The sequence below is a fragment of the Lepidochelys olivacea genome (genome assembly GCF_965140295.1).
Source record: "Lepidochelys olivacea isolate rLepOli2 genome assembly, chromosome: 6".
NCBI classification, from domain to species: domain Eukaryota; kingdom Metazoa; phylum Chordata; order Testudines; family Cheloniidae; genus Lepidochelys; species Lepidochelys olivacea.
The window spans coordinates 31,779,247-31,797,837 of NC_140416.1; the positions used below are offsets into that span (position 1 = coordinate 31,779,247).

The following is an 18,591-nucleotide window of genomic DNA, read 5'->3' on the forward strand; positions in this document are numbered from 1 at the left end:
CTGCTGAGTGATACACCAGTAGCTGAGGAAAATCTAGGCATTTCTTGAGGTTTTCTTCCAGATAAATTGGCTACTGTCCGTACAGAAGGTTATCAAGTATTGCAGTGTCAGGGTCCAATATTGGTAAAGATACCATAGAAGAAATATACACTGAGCACAAATATTCTTAATAACATATGCCTCAAATAAGATGCGGTGTCACTGACCCCAAATTACAAGTTGTGCTAAATGGAAAAATTTCCCTATACACTTTAATGCATTGCCAGTTTATAGTACCCTCTGTTATATACCGAGGACAATACCATCTTGTTCATTATTAATAAGATTAGGCAATTTCCCTTTGTTGATATTCCCTGAAGAACTGGTTATGGTAGTTAGTCCATAACTCCCATAAATGGTGCACATGGTCAGTTAATTTTTGTTAAGTTTTGTACTTGTGTTTGGTTAAACAGTTCAGTAATGTAATCTTGTCCAGCTACTGGGTCTCATGCATCTTCCTGACAAGATGTTATTCTATTACTTTAAAAGTTATACAACAATGATACTTACTTTTACACAATAACCAAGTTCAGCTCAGGAAATTAAGTTGATTTTATGCTCCTTAATGGACTCATCGTAGGAATGTAGGTGTGGAAGTGATCTTGATAGGTCGTCTAGTCTAGTCCAGTCCCCTGCACTGAGGCAGGGCTAAGTATTCTCTAGACAATCCGTGACAGGTGTTTGTATAACCTGTTCTTAAAAACCTCCAACAGACAGAGATTTCACAACCTCCCTATGCAATTTGTTCCAGTGCTTAACAACTACCCTGACAGTTAGGTTAGATATGAGGAAAAACTTCCTAAGTCTTCCTTACTGCAACTTAAGCCTGTTTGTTTCTTGTCTTGTTTTCAGTGGTTAAAGAGAACAATTTATAGAAGAGAAGGGCTATAACAACCTTTTACATACTTGTAGACTGTTATGTCCTCTCACTCCTCCCAAAACTTGAGAAAAATCTGATTTGTCTAGCTTTCCTTGTAGGTCTTGTTTTCTTGATCTTTAGTCATTTTTGTTGCTCTCCTCTGTGCTCTCTCCAGCCTGTCTACATCTTTCCCAAAGTGTGGTACACAGAACTGGACACAGTATGCCAGTTGAGGCCTTATCAGTGCCATGTAGAGTGGAAGAATCGCTTCTTGTGTCTTGCTTACAGCACTCCTGCTAATACATCCCAAACTGATGTTCACTTCTTTGAAACATGGTTACATTGGTGACTCATTTAGTTTGTGATGCACTATAACCCTCTGCTCCTTTTCTGCAGTACTCCTTCCTAGGTAGTCATTTCCCATTTTGTATTTGTGCAACTGATTTATTCCTTCCTAAGTGTAGTGCTTTGCATTTGTCCTTATTTTATCTTATTTCAGACTGTTTCTCCAGTTTGTCAAGACCACTTCAAATTCTAATCCTGTCCTTCCAAGCACTTGAAACCCCTCCCAGCTTGGTATCGTCCGCAAACTTTATATATGTATTTTCTATGCCATTATCCGAATCATTTGTAAAGATATCGAGTAGAACTAGACCCAGGACAGATCCATGTGGGATCCCACTCGATAGGCCCTTTCAGCTTGACTGTGAGCCATTGATAACTATTCAGAGTATAGATTCCAACTAGTTGTCTATAGTAGGTTAGTCTAGGACAGGGATTCTCAAACTTAATTTCATCGCGATCCCCTTCTGAGAACAAAAATTACTTCATGACCCCAGAAGGAGGGACTGAAGCCTGAGCCCATGCAAGCCCCACTGCCCTGGGCGAGGGGTTGGGGGGCAAAGCCTGAGCCCCACCGCTCTGGGCAGGAGACAGGCCAAAGTTGAAGATCAAGGGCTTCAGCCCCATGCAGGCCTGCTGCCCAAGTCCTGCTGCCCAGGACTGAAACCCTTGGGCTTTGGCTTCGGCCCTGGGTAGTGGGGCTTGGGCTTCAGCCCTGTAGCCAAACAAGGCTAAGCCAGCCCTAGCGACCCTATTTAAAGGGGGTTGTGACCCACTTTGGGGTCCGACCCACAGTTTGAGAACCGCTGGTCTAGGCTATTTTTTCTTAATTTGTCTATGAGAAAGTCATGCGAGACAGTATCAAAAGGCTTACTACGGTCAACATATATCACATCTACTTCTTCTCTCCTCTTCCTCCCCAACCACCAGTCTTGTTCTCCTGTCAAAGGAGAATATTAGGTTGGTTTGACATGATTTGTTCTTGACAAAGGCATGTTGACTGTTACTTATCACTTTATTATCTTCTAGATGCTTATAAATTGTTTGATTATTTGCTCCATTATCCTTGCAGCCCGCCACTTCCCACAGCTCCCATTGGCTGGGAATAGTGAACCGCGCGGCCACTGGGAGCTGTGGGGGGCCGTGCCTGTGGACGGTCAATGTCAGCAAAATGTCTCGAGGCCCACAATCAGATTACCCTGATGAGTGGGCCACAGGTTGCTCACCAGTGATCTAAAGTATTGTTACTTGAAGTCTCACTTAAGAGTTTAGCCTCAACAAGATAATCTTCTGTTTTTTATGTTAAAAAACAGATAGGGAAATTCAGTCTTAATAATGAAATCTCACCGCTTCTTATCCTATTAACCCTGGAATAAGGGAGAATCCTTTCCACATAGCTGGTCCAGATGTTGATCACACTGGGGATTCTGCAGCTTCTTTGCGAGTTCAGTCAACTTTTGGTCTTGTGACCCTGAATGAGGAGGAGAGAGGCGTTTGAGATCTGCTTAACACCTCTACTGGAAAAACTCTGGGGTCCCATACAGTGACCTCAGTTTTGTGTATCCTGATTTCAGGGCTCTTCAGAGGGGGCCTCTGATTTCTGTTGGTCAGTTGCCCTGTGGCTCTCAGCTGTCTCTGTTTTTCTGATGTTTCCATTGATATACAGTAGATGGCATCAGTGTATAATAAATTTCTTTAATGCTTCCTTCAGTCAGATGGTTTAATTCATTTAATAGATTGTATTTCATTATTTGTCCTGACTATTCATTGGGATCCTGCTCTTTAAGCAATTTCTCTTAATATTCCGAAATTATACCCTGGCTAGATATCTTTCAACATTCCTTTTTCCTTCTAGTGCCATACAGTTCTTACCACTTCTAGGGTGCAACCACCATTTTCAAAGAAATGAAACAAAATCCCTTACAATCTTTAAATATATAGAACATGAACCATACATTCTTTGGTTCTATCTAGGGCTGTCAAATGATAAAAAACCTCGATTAAAAATAGTTGTGATTAATCACAGTTTTAATCGCACAGTTAAACAATAATAGAATACACATTTACATTTATTATAAATATTTCTGGATTTTTTTCTACATTTTCAAATATATTTATTTCAATTGCAACATAGAATATAAAGTTTATAGTGCTCACTTTATACTATTTTTTACAAATATTTACACTGTTTGAAAACAAACAAGGTATACTATTTTTCAGTTCACCTAATACAAGTACTGTCGTGCAACCTCTTTATCGTGAAAGTGCAATTTACAAATGTAGAATTATTTTTTTTACATAAGTGCACTCAAAAAGTAAAACTTTAGAGCCTGCAAGTCCTACTTCTTGTTCAGCCAATTGCTAAGACAAACATGTTTGTTTACATTTACAGGAGATAATACTGCCGGCTTCTTATTTACAATGTCACAAGAAAGTGGGAACAGGCATTCACATGGCACTGTTGTAATATAAAGTGAGCCTGTACAGTTATTCTGTGCTGTAACTGAAATCAATATATTTGAAAATGTAGAAAAATATCCAAAACATATATAATAAAATTAAATTGGTATTCTATTGTTATTTAATAGTGTGATTAAAACAACAATTAATTGCAACTATTTTTTAAATTGCTTGCATTAACTGCGATTAAGTGACAGCCCTAATTATATCGAATGCTTTTCACTTAACATCTTTCCAGGCTTACTATAGGATTTGAGATGTTAGAGAAACCAGACAGATTATTCAGAGAGATGTGTTTCTGACTTATCAGGCAAACATTATCAATACTTTCTAAGTTGGGGTGGAATATATAAGCTTGGACATTTTGATCTCTGGAACTTTCAGGTTTTTGGGTCACCAGACAGGCTGTTCCTAACTGGTTGAAAGCTCCATTTTGTTTTTCCACTTCTTTGGTTCATGTCACACTGTCTGGAATGGCTCACGACCATGCGTGCCAACCTCAGGGCAGACTGTCAAAAAGCACAACAGAAACCCCAAACTGGCTGTATGTTCTATAATTAGATTTTACCTTCACAATAACAAGTGTGAACTCCTAAAGCACTGTAACAGTTTTACCATGGAGTCACAGATAGTCCCCTTGGGCATGCCAGTTTATCTTTCCACCCAGGCAAGCTGGACTACGTGATGGTTACTTTACACCAAAAATCACAACAATATTCAGATTATTCCCAGTCCCAAAGAACCAATCACTTATCCCAGGTTGATTATACTCATATCTCAAACCAAAGACAACACCTGTAGCTACTCCTGTAACAAACTAATGATTTATTAACTAAAAAAAAAGAGTATTATTTACAAGGTTAAAACAGGAAACACACACAAATGTGTTAGTCTTTGGTTTAGAAAGGTAATATAAGCTTCTATATTAAGCAGCTATGTATGTCCTTTAGGGCTGACCCATGCCAAGGAGCATGGGGATCTCTTGCTTATGTTTAGGAATCTTTGTCACTCAGAGTCCAGACAGCATAAAGAGACCTAGTTTCTTCTTGTCAAGGATTTTTATCCTATTCTCCCCGAAGTCCAAACTGATGGAACAAATGTGTCTGTCTGACAAAAGTGGGGAGGGCAATCAACAACATAACCTTTTGATATCTTACAATGGCTCATTTGGTTTCAAAGGCCCTCTTGTCTGCAGGGCGAGCACTTTATTCTAAATTAACGTGTCTTCTCTTGTTTAGTGAGTTACACAATTATAGAGGTTTACAAAGCAAACATTCAATATAACTTTACACCATGGGATACAGATATTATAAGTAGAACTATTATGTGCAGCATCCTACAAGTATTCCATAAAGTCTAAACATTAAACACACATTCTTAGAATGCTAATATCTGTTTTAACTATACTAACCCACAGGTAAGCCAACATGGTTTCTAGCTATGCATTTGTCGGTGTTCAGAGAGGCCCTGGGCCTTGGCATGAGCTGACACCTGGCAAGCCAGCATCACAGTTTCTATTTAGCATACGAGACAATTAGGTACTCCACACAGAAAGGGGACAGTTACACTTGTCTGTTGCCTGGCCGTGGCTCTCCTTAGCTAGACCAAGAGAGATGGAAGTCTCATCCATAAGTAAAATTATGGGAGTCTTTGGTTTGAGAAATTAACAGTAGTTGGAAAAATCTTTATCAAGCATAAGAGCTTTCCTTTCCTAGGAACTGTGTATTTTAGCTTTAGCTTAATTAATGCTCTCCAGGCAAGGTGTCTCATCTGTTGGCATAGGCCAATTGACTCTCATTGTCCTTAGCTCTGAGAAGAGGCTAAAGTTTGGAATGGTTATAAAGGTGATTTCCAGAAGATAATTAAAAGGGAAGAGACAGAAATTGTCAACACCAAATTTTGATGTATATGGACCTTAAGGTAGTCACTTAAACAGGCACAGAGAGGTTATCTACTGCACTGGTGTAATAATATTTCCCTAACTCACAGAAGTGATGTGAGATTTGTTTCATTATCATTTGTACGGTGCTTTGGGATCCTCCCATGGCAGATGCTATAAACTAACAAAGCATTAGCGTCATTTTAACTTATCTTCTTCCAAGCATTTCCTGAGTAACATTCAAAACAGTATTCCCCCTTCCCAACCCCAAACGTTTCTTGCTTTCAGTACTCCATAAAATCAAGAAAAACAACAAGAAAAACTCTTTTAAATCTCCTTGAACTTATATCAAACATCTGGCTGCCTACTTGTTGGCTGTCTGTCTGCTACACACAGTCTTTCCTTCCACTATGAATTTAGAAATATTTCACTTAGTTCTCCTACATTCATCCATCTTGTTTTGCGTCTGAACTATTTCTTTTCAGAAAATAGGGGTGTGTGTGTGTGTGTGTGTGTATGTATGTATGTATGTTTGTATGTGTTGTCTCCCCCCAATCTTTGGGGTTTATTATGGTTCAGAAGATGGTTACTAGGTATATTTCCCAACCTACTCTGAAACAAAATTAATATATGATGTAGATTCCAAAATAACCCTCTGACTGGGGTTTCCTTTTATTACCACAGTAATTAACAAAAATACAAGAAAGTTCAACTCTAGCTTGCCTGTAACTGAATGTTCCTTCCTCAAGACTGCTCAGTTGCCATCCTAGAGCCTCTCCCTCTAGGGAGCCACACTAAACTTCCTGGTATCTTGGCAATGGTAATGATCCACCTGCTTCAATGAGTCAGCAGCACCCTGTTAACCCTGTCTCAACAGAATCAACACCTTTGAAGCAAACATTGGTACCCCATTGCAGACCTATTTTATATTTTTGAGTAACCTGGTAGCATATGCAAAGTTGTCAAAGATGAAATATACCCTCAAATGATTCTATGAGTATGTCTTGTAATTAAGATTCCATCCCAGAACGTCTTTATACTCAGCCAATTCAAAAATGTATGTTTTTAATCATTTTCATGTTTTGAGCATCTACAAAGATTAGCAGGTAATTTCAGTTTGTGCAGGGTTTGTTATGGTTTATGGAAGAAATGGTACCGGGTTAAGACACAAGTAATTGTAGTTTAAGCACATCTGAGTCTAGTGAAGTAAAAAATTACTCTAGATCTGTTTTCCCAAATTGATGTGTATAGTTATTCTTGTGGATATTTTTCAATTGATATTAATGGAACTTACATGCAAAATGGGTGAAAAGACACCAGTTATCTTGGGGTAGGACTTATTTTTAATTTCTGCAGGGAAAGAGGCATGAGTACCTTCCTATTTCGCCCTCATTGTGGAGAAGCTGGGTCCATCACTCATCTGGTGTCAGCCTTTCTGACATCTGACAACATTTCTCATGGATTACTCCTGAAGAAGGTATTGCTCTTGTTCATTTATCATAGTCTTAATTTATTGAAAAAACTCAAATACAGCAGACTTATCAATTAATAAAAACACCTCTACATGACCTCTCACCCTCCTGAAGAATCTAGGCAAATATAGAAGATGAAATTCTGGCCACATTGAAGTAAATAGCAAAATTCCCACTGACATCAGTGGGGACCAGGCTTTCATCCATTAAGAAAATCTTTGTGAAAATAATTGGCCACCGGGTGGCAGATTTGTATCAAGTCAATAGTCATTCTGGTAAAAATACATCTGTCTTTATAAATGGGGATTTACTTAGGAAGACTGAAATAAGAATCCCTCCATAGTTCACATGTAAATTCTTTGAATTAAAAATAAATCTCTTATGACTATTCTAAGATTAGGAAAAATTGCTTGCATCTCCCCACAAAATAGTTCCCTAAGGCTGACTGGAAATTTTTCATTGAAATGGATTTTTGATGGAAAATTGGGTTTTTGACAAAACCCATTTTTTTATGTAAAGCGTAAGCTTTCCATGGATATTTCAACTTTTTGTTGAAAAAAACCAAGAAATGCCACCGTAATGCTTCGTGGAAGTTGTGGTTTGGGTGCCTCAGGCCCTGCAGTCTCTTTTGGGATAAGTTGCCAAGCCACATCTCCCAAAATTTTTGGTTATGGCCAAAAAGTTTCAGTTCTAGAATTTTGCTGAAATATTGACATTTTGAAAGGGAAAACATTCTACCCCTCCCCCAATCTAGTTCTCCTGTAATTTGGCATCTAAAACAAGTTATTTAAAAGAATTCAGAACACAATTGAAATCAGTGGGAACTGCTCGTGCTTAGGTCCTGTGAAAATCAACCCACTAACTTAGATGCCTAAATATGGATGTGTGTCTAATGTTAGATACTCAAAACTGAAAATTTTGACCTGAAGTCATATCCTATTAAGTCTTTATTAGGGCTGACAGTCCTAAAATTAGACCGAGGCAGTGTCTTATATTTTGTACACAGTCACTACATTATGCTGTTCTTCTCTTTAGCCTGTCAGCTCTATTCTTGTATGGCCAAGAATGGAATAAACCTGGCAGAGCTGATAAGTGTGGTGCAGGCTCATGTCTTGTACACTAGTGGGATTACAAGCCCCAAATAGTCATGAATACAGATGAGAATGCATTACATGTGCACCCATATTTATGCCCTCAGACAAATGAAAGCTCCTTCCTTCTGTTCTTTAAACACCCCCCCCCCACCACCACCACCAAACTGACCTATTCTGTGAAGTGGTTTGGATATAATTAGTGTTCTGTAATGTACCTGTGGTGCATCTGAATTTAAGCTCTTTTGGGTAGGGACTCTGTTAGTATGGAACAGAGCTCTCTGACAGAATCATGTACAATCCCTAGGCTCAGTAAATAATTGTGTTTTAATGTGAATACTGTCTCAGTGCATCCAAAATGTAGAATATTTGTTGCTTTAAATGCCATTATTTCTTCTTCTTTTTCTTTTTTTTTTAAAGTTGCATTTAGAAAATATTGAAAAAAATCTGTGAAAAAGTCAAGCCACAAAAGGCAGTTCAGTGCAGACTTCAGTTTTTCTGGTCATAATCCTTCCACAGTCATATTCAACGAGGCTGTTTCCATTTCCTCTGATTGAAAACCTCCTTTCCTGTTATCTCACAGGGTGATTAAATGAGTATCTGTATTGTTTTTGTACAGAGTCCAGTTCTTCAGTATCTTTATTATCTTGCACAAATTCCCATTGCCATGTCTCCACTTAGCAACAATAGCCTATTCCTTGAGTATTCAAAAAATCCACTACGGGAATTTCTACATAAGGGACTTCACATTTCCCTCTCTACAGACGATCCTATGCAATTCCATTATACAAAGGTAAGCACAACTGAAAACTTTAGCATGGTTAACAAATTCACCTTAAAGATAAAAGTGGCCTGAAACACTTTATTTCTCGTGGCATAGTGTGTGACACCTCATGTCTTTACATACCTCTCAATGTCCCCCCTCATTCCCACTCCTTTGAAAACTGTTTAGTTTCATGGGGAAATTACTAATTGCCAAATTACATGTCTGTACTCCTGCCTCTTCCAGCCACTGGCTCCTCAAGTACAGAGGAAGCTCAAGCGGATGGAGACCTCCAGTGTTTTAGAGGTGGGGTGCCAGGGCAGACCTGTTTCCTTTCTAATGAATGTGGTTGAAGTTTACTGAAAAAAATGTCATTTGAAGTCTCTGAAGATAAACTACAAACTGTTCATTCAATGTTCTGGGCTTGATGCTCTCCTGCTCTGAGTTCCACTGAGTGCAGGAGAGGAGAGAGTGCCTGGAAACTGGTTACAGCTCCCTGATTCTGTGGGCTGGTCTACGCTGTGAATGAGTGTGAATTAGAGCAGCCTATGGGCAACTCTAACTTTTGCCCTCTGAGGATCAGCAGTGCTCTAGTCTGCTCCACTCTGCCCTTCCCCTCCCCATCCACAATGTGGCTACAATACAGAGCAGTTTGTGCAAGAGCTTGCTGCACAAACTTTACACCAGTTGAGAGCTACCCACTGTTGGAGGAATTCTCAGGTGGTCAGTATCTGCCTCCTTGTTGATCAGAAGAGAGAAACTTTCTTGGTGTATTCATTAAGCATTAAGACTGCAATTTGCAAAGCAACCTAAGGAATTTGGATGCCAATTCCTATGAATTTGAATTAATTAATAGACAAATACATTCACTCTCTAGTAATTGAGTTTAAAACCTAAAAACTTGAAAATTGTGTCCATCTAACAAAATTGTTTAATAAGCATAAGACCGTTTCCTACCTGGAAATGATTACATAGCAGACACAATTACTAAATAGGGTATAGGCTAACAAATCATATTTCTGATGGTACAGGAAGCACTTATGGAGGAATATGCCATAGCAGCTCAAGTGTGGAAACTGAGCACGTGTGACTCCTGTGAGCTAGCAAGAAACAGCGTAATACAAAGTGGGTTATCACATAAGGTAAATTTGGTTTGTTGCAAGCCACGCGTTATCATTGCTTGGACTTTTTGTGAATGTAAAGGTATGCAAGGATTAAATGAAATATTTGTGGACTACAAAATGACGTGTGTGTGTGTGTGTGTGTGTGAGATACCTCTGGCTTCAAGGAACTTCGAGAAAGTGAGATGCTGCATCTCCTTGGAGTTATTTTACTGAGCATATAGTACATATGTATGCAAATAACTTTGCTTCCCAGATTAACCTCAAGAGATAGGAGATCTCATTTTCACATCATCTCCTGGGAGCAGGCAATTACATTTTACATGTATACATGCTTGGATTTCTCAGGGGGTTGATGCAGGTATACAAAGACTTTAATGTAATAGATAGTCACTGATTTGACTTTTGGTTCCTATTGATCTGTGCTGAGTTCATTACAGTCGGAGTTGTCTAGTAGTATACGTGAAATACATTTATGGTCGCACTCCAGTTCTTCATAAGACAGGTGAACATCACACTGCAGAAATCACTGCTAAAATTTGCAACCTTGTTGATAATTTGCTCACTACATGGGAACTGAGCTCTTCTGAAAACCTGACCCCAGTTGTGTGCTGGGTTCTTGAAAATCTGGCACTAAGTCTAAAACAATCCTACATGGTTCCTGTTTAGTTCTTTCAAAAAAAAAAATTATCAGGGATATAAAACATCTTATAAAAAGTCAGTTTGCTGTCTACATTTAAATAGACTAAACAGTAGTAGGTGGACCATTCACTTAACTCTGTGGATACGACAAATTCTTCAGTTTTTTTTCTTGAAATAGACTGTATGTTGCAAGAAGATACCAGGGTTTTATCATGATTCCATATATATTCAGTCATTTACTTTTCTTCCTTAAGCCTTTCTTTTTACTGTTGCCTACCCTAATGTGAATGAAGTAGTTGATTCAGATGGGCATTGTCTCTGTGAAGACTTGCTTTAATCAACAGAAGTTATTGGGGTCAATTGCAGGGGTAACTGGGTGAAATTCTATGTCCTTTGTTTTATATAGGAAGTCAGACTAGATGATCTAATGATCCCTTCAAGCCTTAAAAATCTATGAATTTCTCTCCATAAAAGCTATTTTAGAGAAGTTACTTAATCTTTTCTAAGTAGTTATCTCTATCTCTTTGGACCATTCCTTTGAGAAGCTGGCACGAGAATGTCTCTGTGGTGCATATTCCACTACCATTTTAGCTTGCATCCTCTGGTGGGCTGATGTGACCACTGTCGTCATTTTTTCCCCAAAAAATAAAAAAATGGCAACTTGCCAAGGGTATCTAAATCTCTCTTCTTAAACTCCTGAGGTGGTAAGTTCCTGAGGCAAAGCCCAACAAAACCAAAGGGGCTTCCCATTAACTTCAGTGGGTTTTGGGTCAGGCTGTAACAGAGCAGCTTTACTATCATAGCTAATAGAAGAAAAATACACACATGAGCATGTCACATATTCTGCTCTGATAGAAAGCTATTGTGTAAACCAGCTCATATAAGACCAAAGAACTCTGCTGAGGCTAGTGGCATTAACTTTTTAAAGGATTCTAACTTTAAGTAAAAAGGTAATTGAGGAGAAATGGAAAAACAGATAGGCGGGAAAAAAGCATATCTTGGTTGAACCAACCGGCATTGAACTGCATTGGCAAAGCAGCTTAATACAAGCAAGCTACCTACATAAGAAGAGGGTGAATGGCTAAACATCATAAACTACATGGCCAGCTCATTTGTGGGTTCTTTTCACTTATCCTCAGTGCCATTCACTTGAAAAGATGCTTTTACTTATAGTAAAAAATCAAAAGTAATTTAAAACTGATTTTTCCATAATGCTTTAAACTTTATTTTGTTCCCAGGAAAAACAAAAATTCTTAGGGGTAAATTATTATAAAGAAGGGCCTGCAGGAAATGACATTCGAAAGACAAATGTGGCACAAATCCGAATGGCTTTCAGGTATGAGACACTGTGTAATGAGCTCAGCTTCCTGTCTGACGCAATGAAATCAGAAGAGATTACAGTTCTATCTAAAGAGTCACAGCACCAAGAAACAAGCCAGTCTTCCTCCTGACCCTGTGCATTTACCATCTGCTTTTTAATAATGAATCTGTCATTGACAGCTGCTGAGATACAACTGTTTGAACAATACAGAGAAAAGTATATATGGGAGATGGAGTTAAACAGTGTGTGAAGTTATTTTCTGTTGCATTACACTCTTTAATGTAATATCAGTTTGTACATGCATTAGGCTATGTAAGACTGCAGTAAACACGTCAGCTGAGAACTGTGCATCATTTATGCTGTATACTGCATTTTAATTGTGCTTTGCAGTGTGGTTTTAAAACCAATCATATTAATAATGCTTGCATCTGTGATCTATAGTATTCTACTGCAAACACAAGATGCATGATGACAGCAGATGCTGGTAGGAAACATGCACCTGTTTTTTGTCATGACAGTAGTCAGTGGCAGTCATACCAAACAGCATTTTTAAATTTAGCCCTTGGTTAATTAGCAGATTGTATGATGCACACAATGAGCTCACTTTCATTATGGAAAATATTTGGAGACATTCTCCAACCTGTACATAAAGTATTCAGTAATGATCTTAGAAACAAGATGTTACCAGATAACTATTGCATATCTTTTTCATCATTATGAATTAGTTAAAACAGTTCCATCGTGTCATTCTTATCACCCAGTATTTTGGGGTAAGTGTGAAAAATAGAAGCTTACATCTTTTTGCTAATGAAAAAGAAAATTGTGTGAAAATGATGACTGTACATCTTAAACATATAATAAAATGACTTTTCAAACATTTTTAGCTTCAATATGAAAGCACTGCCTTGAAAATGGAGAACAGCTTTTGATTACAAGTTCCTTAGAAGAAGCTCTTTCCCATTTTAGGATGTAGGGATGGAAGAGACCTCACAAGGTAATCTAATCCATGCCCTGCAACCCAAGACAGGACTAAACATACCTTGCCCATTCCTGAGAGATGTTTGTCTAACCTTGTTCTTTGTGAGATCAGATGAGGATTCCACAATCACCTTAGGTAGCCTGTTCCAGTGCTTACCTTGTAGGTAGAAAGTTCTTCCTAATATCTAACCTGAATCTCCCTTGCTTCAAAGAACCCTTTTAACATATACCTGATATGAGACCGCAGAAGTTGATACATGCCACTCATCTGCATTACTGTGTCATTTCTTTTTTTATCTATTTCACTCAAATGTTAGTGGAGCAGTTCTTGCCTGGTTGCATCATCTCCAGTATAACAATAGGCTCTTTAGACTAGCAGAGAAAGGTATAACACAGTCCAATGGCTGGAAGTTGAAGCTAGACAAATCCAAATTGGAAATAAGGCATACTGTTTTAACAGTGAGAGTAATTAACCATTGGAACAATTTCCCAAGATGCAGAGAGAGGGAGTAAAATATCAATTCAGAACACTTTTCTGGGTATCCCTTGATTGTTTTCAAGAATAGTGTTGTGTTGTTTTTATTGGTGCTATGAATAAACCATATTGATTATTTTCAGCTGAAATTCCCCCCCCCTTGCCAATGCACCAAATCCTTTTATCATCATACAAATGCTATTTATAATTTCATTAAATGAAGTAATTTTTTTTTACAAACTGACTGATAAATCTCAAAGGAGGTCATAGGATTGTAGATATGTAGGGCTGGAAGGGACATCAAGAGGCCATAAAGTCCAGCCCCCTGCACTGAGGAAGAACCAAGTAAATCTAGACCATCCCCTGAGAGGTATTTGTCCAACCTATTCTTAAAAATTTCCAATGATGGGGATTTCATAACCTACCTTGTAGGCTTATTCCAGAACTTAACTACCCTTATCATTAGAAAGGTTGTCCTAATATCAGATTAAGCCCATTACTTTTTGTTCTACCTTCAGTAGACATGGAGAACAATTGATCACCCTGCCCTCTTTATAACAGCCCTCAGCGTATTTAAAGATTGTTATCAGGTCCCCTCTCAGTCTTATCTCAGGATTAAACATACCCATTTTTTTAACCTTTTCTAATAGGTAAGGGTTTCTAAACTTTTTATGACTTTTGTTGCTCTCTTCTGGACCCTCTCTTCAATTTGTCCACATCTTTCCTAAAGAGTGTTACCCAGAATTGGACACAGTACTACCTTTGAGACCTCACCAGAGCCACAGAGTGGGACAATTACCTCCCCATCTTAGGTAGGACACTTCTATTAATACATCCCAGAATTATATTAGCTTTTTTGCAGCTGATTGCATTGTTGAGTCTTATTCAATTTGTGATTGACTGTAACCCCCAGATCCTTTTCAGTGGTACTGCCACCTTACCACTTAGTCCTATTTTGTAGTTGTGCGTTTGATTTTCCCCTTCCTTGTACTTTTCTTTATTCAGTATCATATTGATTTCAGACCAATTCTCCAATTTGTCAAGGTTGTTTTGAATCCTTTCCTCCCAAGTGCTTGCACCCCTCCACCGTTGGTGTCATCTGCCAATTTTATAAGCACACATCCCACACCATTGTCCAAGCCATTAATGAAAATATTGAACAGCATTAGATCCAGGACTGACCCTGCAGGACCCCCCCCCCCAACTACATCCTCCCTGTTTAACAGCAAATCCTTGATAACTACTCTTTGATTATGATCTTCCAATCAGTTTAGTAATTTCAGCTAGACACATTTCCCTAAGTTGCTTCTGAGATCATCATGTAGGACTGTATCAAAAGACTCACTAAAATCAAGATGTCACATATCTACTAGGCCAGTAACCCTGTCAAGGAAGGAAATTAAGTTGGTTTAGCATGACTTATTTTTCACAAATCCATGCTGACTAGTACTTATAACCTTATTAATCTCCAAGTACTTACAAATGTATTGTTTAATAATTTGTTCCAGTAGCTTTCCAGGTATTGAGGTTAGGCTGACTGGTGCATAGGTCCTTGTTGTTCCCCTTTTTAAAGATAGGTACCATATTTGCCCTTCTCAAGTCTTCTGGGACCTCACCTGTCTGCCAGTTCTCAAAAATAATTCCTACAAGTTCTGATATTGCTTTAGCTAGTTCTTTAAGTACTTGTGATGGCATGGATTCCCCACAGTAGCCCTGCAAGAACTGAATTAAGCCAGGTGGGCCTAATCAGCTAATCAGGCTGCAAACAGGAGATTTAGGCTGGAAACAGTTAAGTAAGGACAGGCTCATTTATGCAGGAAGAAGGGGCTATTGCTGGGAAAAGCTGCAGGGAAATACGCTGCAGTCACTCTCTGAGTGAAGGGAGTTAGAGGCTGGCAAACCCAGAGAGGGAGGAAAGTCAGATATGTAGGAAGGAGCCCAGAGAAACAGCAGCAAGAGATGGGACTGTGGCTGCTTGTTATAGGGCCCTACGGCTGCAACCCAGGGTGAGCTTGGGTTCCCCTACCAGCCACTGACGAATGGCAAGGGCACTGGAGGTGCCAGCTGGACAACAGGTCTAGAAAGACTGAATTCCCCACAAGGAGAGGACTCTAGTCATCTGGCCAGAGAGGAAGCTACAGACCTGGGAGCAAGCAGGGCAGCAGAGCAAAACAGGACAGGAGAAGATAACAGGGAGAGCAAAAGCTGGTGGATCTAATCCCACCCAGGATGGCCAGCAGGAGGTGCCACTGGTGTTCTTCCTACATCACACTCAAATCATTTGCAGGAAGGTTCTCTAGGTTCTTATACAAGCTACGTAAGTGCGATAGGAGTACTTAGGTCCAAAGCATACATCTCTGACCTGGCTCTAGCAAAGCTTTCCCATTGTGTACTTGCTTTGTTTGACAGATTAAGGTACTCACTCTGCCAACAGAAAATAGATGAGGAGGTTGCCCAGGGCTACCTCCTCTTAATTTAGTGCCACTGAAGTCAAATATACTGATTTACCCTGCTTGAGAGTCTAGCCTTATTTAAGAGTGGTTCTCAACAAGGGGTCTGGGGCCCTCTGGGTTTCAAGGAGTTCATCAACTATGGCTAGCATTAGATTTGCTAGAGCCCAGGGCAGAAAGTCGAAGTCCTGCCAGAGAGGACTGCAGCCCTGAGCCCTGCCACCTGGAGCTGAAGCCAAAGGCTGAGCAACTTTGTGTTGCCTCCTGCGGTGTGGGGCCCTGGGCAACTGCCCTCCTTGAGACCCCCTAACATCACCCCTGGCTTTTATATGCAGAAAACAGTTGTAGCACAGCTGGGCCATGGAATTTTTATAGCATGTTGGGGCAGGGGGGCAGGAGCTCAGAAAGAAAAAGCTTGAGAACCCATGATTTAAAACATACTTTCAAAGATTGTACAAGACCCAAAGTTTGTAATTCATACAAAATGTTTAAAAATGAGTTAAGGTAGTTGACAAAACAGAAAACTAATTACTTTCTACATCTCATTCTACCTGAAGTAAAGAACATTCCTTAACTTAAAAGGATTTTGTTTACTTCAGCAGGAACAGGGCAAGAGTCTATCAAATACATTAGAGCAATAAAATAAGTTTTCTAAGATGTAAACAAAAGCTTCCATAACATTCCTCTACTTCTCTACACAACAAGCAAATAAGAGATATGGATTTGGCCTGGACCCATCAACCCTAACTATACTAAAATCATGCATCTAATTTCCCCAAACACTGTGCCCTGCAAATTACCCACCATATAATAGTGTACATGGGGGGATAATAGCACAGTATAAGACTCCTTTCCATGGTCCCAAGTGATCTGAATGTGGAGGACTCTCCTACAGCTGGATTGCCTAGTCTTCCTCTAAAAAGTCTAAGGGTGTATGTTGGAAGTGCAAGTCCCATCAGTGGGGGCTTGAGCTATGGGGACAAGAACATATGGCAAAGCCTTAAGGAGTGCAGGTTTTGGGTCAAAAGTCCCTGCTTGTTTCTCAAGAGTGAACAATGTGCAACTGAACTGCATGAGACCACCTATCTGGCATTAAGAGATTAAATAAACCTTCAACTAAGAGTCTTATTTCACATTTCATAATGGGCATGTGAGGCCATGTACTTATCTGTAAGTCAGTTTTCTTATATTGCCAGCACTAGCTCACAGAAGAATGAGGGGTAAAGCTCCATGTAAGGGCCTGACCTGGCAAGTTATATGCTTCCATCCCCCCAGAACCGGCAGTTCAATATTTTAACCTTTAGAACTTACTGGTGAGCCTGTAAGTGCATACAACACACTAAAGAAGTGCACTTCAGAGAGGCTCAGAGTCTGCGTCAACAGACTTGGGCTTGCAGGGCTGCTGCTACAGTGCTAAAAATAGCAGTGTAGATGTTTGGATTGGAGCAGTCTCTGACACCTGGTGAAGGGAGAGGGTCTCAGAGTCTGATCTGCAGCCCTAGCCTGAACATCTCCATTGCTATTTTTAGCCCCATAGCATGAACCCCAGTCAACTGATCCAGGCTCTGAGACTTGCAGCCAGGGGATATATATATATATATATATATTTTGGTGCATGTGGATGTCTCTGCAGTCATATTATAGAGTATGTTAACTAAGACCAGTTCCTTGCTGGACAGAAGTAGACTCAGCTCCAAGGGACCTCAGTGGAGCTATGCTGATTTACAGCAGTTGAGGAAGTAGCCCACAGTATCTGAATTGATGAAAGATGACAATACTGGTAAGATTAATCTCTAGTATAGATAGCAATAAGACCATCTACACAGCAGATCTCATCATGCTAAATTCTAGACTTCAGAAGTTAAATTCCAATAGCTGGAAGGAAAGTTGAATTGCAATTCTAAAGTTCTCTCTTTACCAATTTATAAGAAAAAAGGTGTGAAAATGATCCTCATCCCATGGCCGATCCACTTACAAACTAACCGTTCAAGCTAAAAGCTTGTGGTGAATTTTATTTAAGAGTTTAGGCACCTGAAAAACCCAAATTGTGAAAATGAAAAACCACTACTGCAGTGATAAGTATATACTGAAATATGAAAAGGGCCCAAATATATCAACTTACCCTCATTGCACAGACTGTGTATATTTAAGAGTTTAGATAATTATAGTAATTTTATTAATGTGCAATGTAGATTAGGTCATGTACAAGGGAATGTTAACATGTTGGCTCCTGATTGTTATGGCTGCTTAACACACTTCTACTTAGGCATCTCTGTCCCTGGCCCCAGGGAGCTGTTCCAGCAGCCAGAACAGAGAGGGGCCACATCGATGTCTCCATTTTCCTAAGAATGGCCCCTGACAGAGGGAAGCAGAGTATTTCCAATGCCAATTCTACACCACACCAGCATTGCATTGGTTGCTTTGTGTTGGCATTTGGGGGGGAATCTGGATTATTATCAAGAGAAATCTCTCAAACAGGTAGATGCATTAATATATAAACACCCCTATCACAAAAAGCATTAAGTATTAATTTGGCTGGCACCTTCAGAGGAACATTCATTTTCAAATTTAGCAAGTTATTAGATGTAGTTTCACATATTACACCTGCCTCTTAGCATCCCTGCCCTTTTGTGGAAATGCACTCATTTTCCTCTTAACATTTCTCTCTTCTCCCTCCACCGCGCCTCCCTCACTACACC

At 39.5% G+C, this 18,591-nt stretch overlaps 1 protein-coding gene across 3 annotated transcripts in view; it reads left to right on the top strand.

Annotated features, from left to right (window-relative positions):
* The window catches only part of AMPD3 (adenosine monophosphate deaminase 3), a 54,241-nt gene extending 37,879 nt beyond the window's left edge, over positions 1-16,362 (top strand). For all 3 annotated transcript variants that reach the window (XM_084630084.1, XM_084630082.1, XM_084630083.1), the window contains exons 12-15: positions 6,936-7,056; positions 8,762-8,935; positions 9,937-10,047; positions 11,907-16,362. In XM_084630084.1, the coding sequence (XP_084486210.1) occupies positions 6,936-7,056; positions 8,762-8,935; positions 9,937-10,047; positions 11,907-12,119 (619 nt within the window). In that variant the 3' untranslated portion in view covers positions 12,120-16,362. The remainder of the gene's footprint in view (positions 1-6,935; positions 7,057-8,761; positions 8,936-9,936; positions 10,048-11,906) is intronic.
* The last annotated feature ends 2,229 nt before the right edge of the window (positions 16,363-18,591 follow it).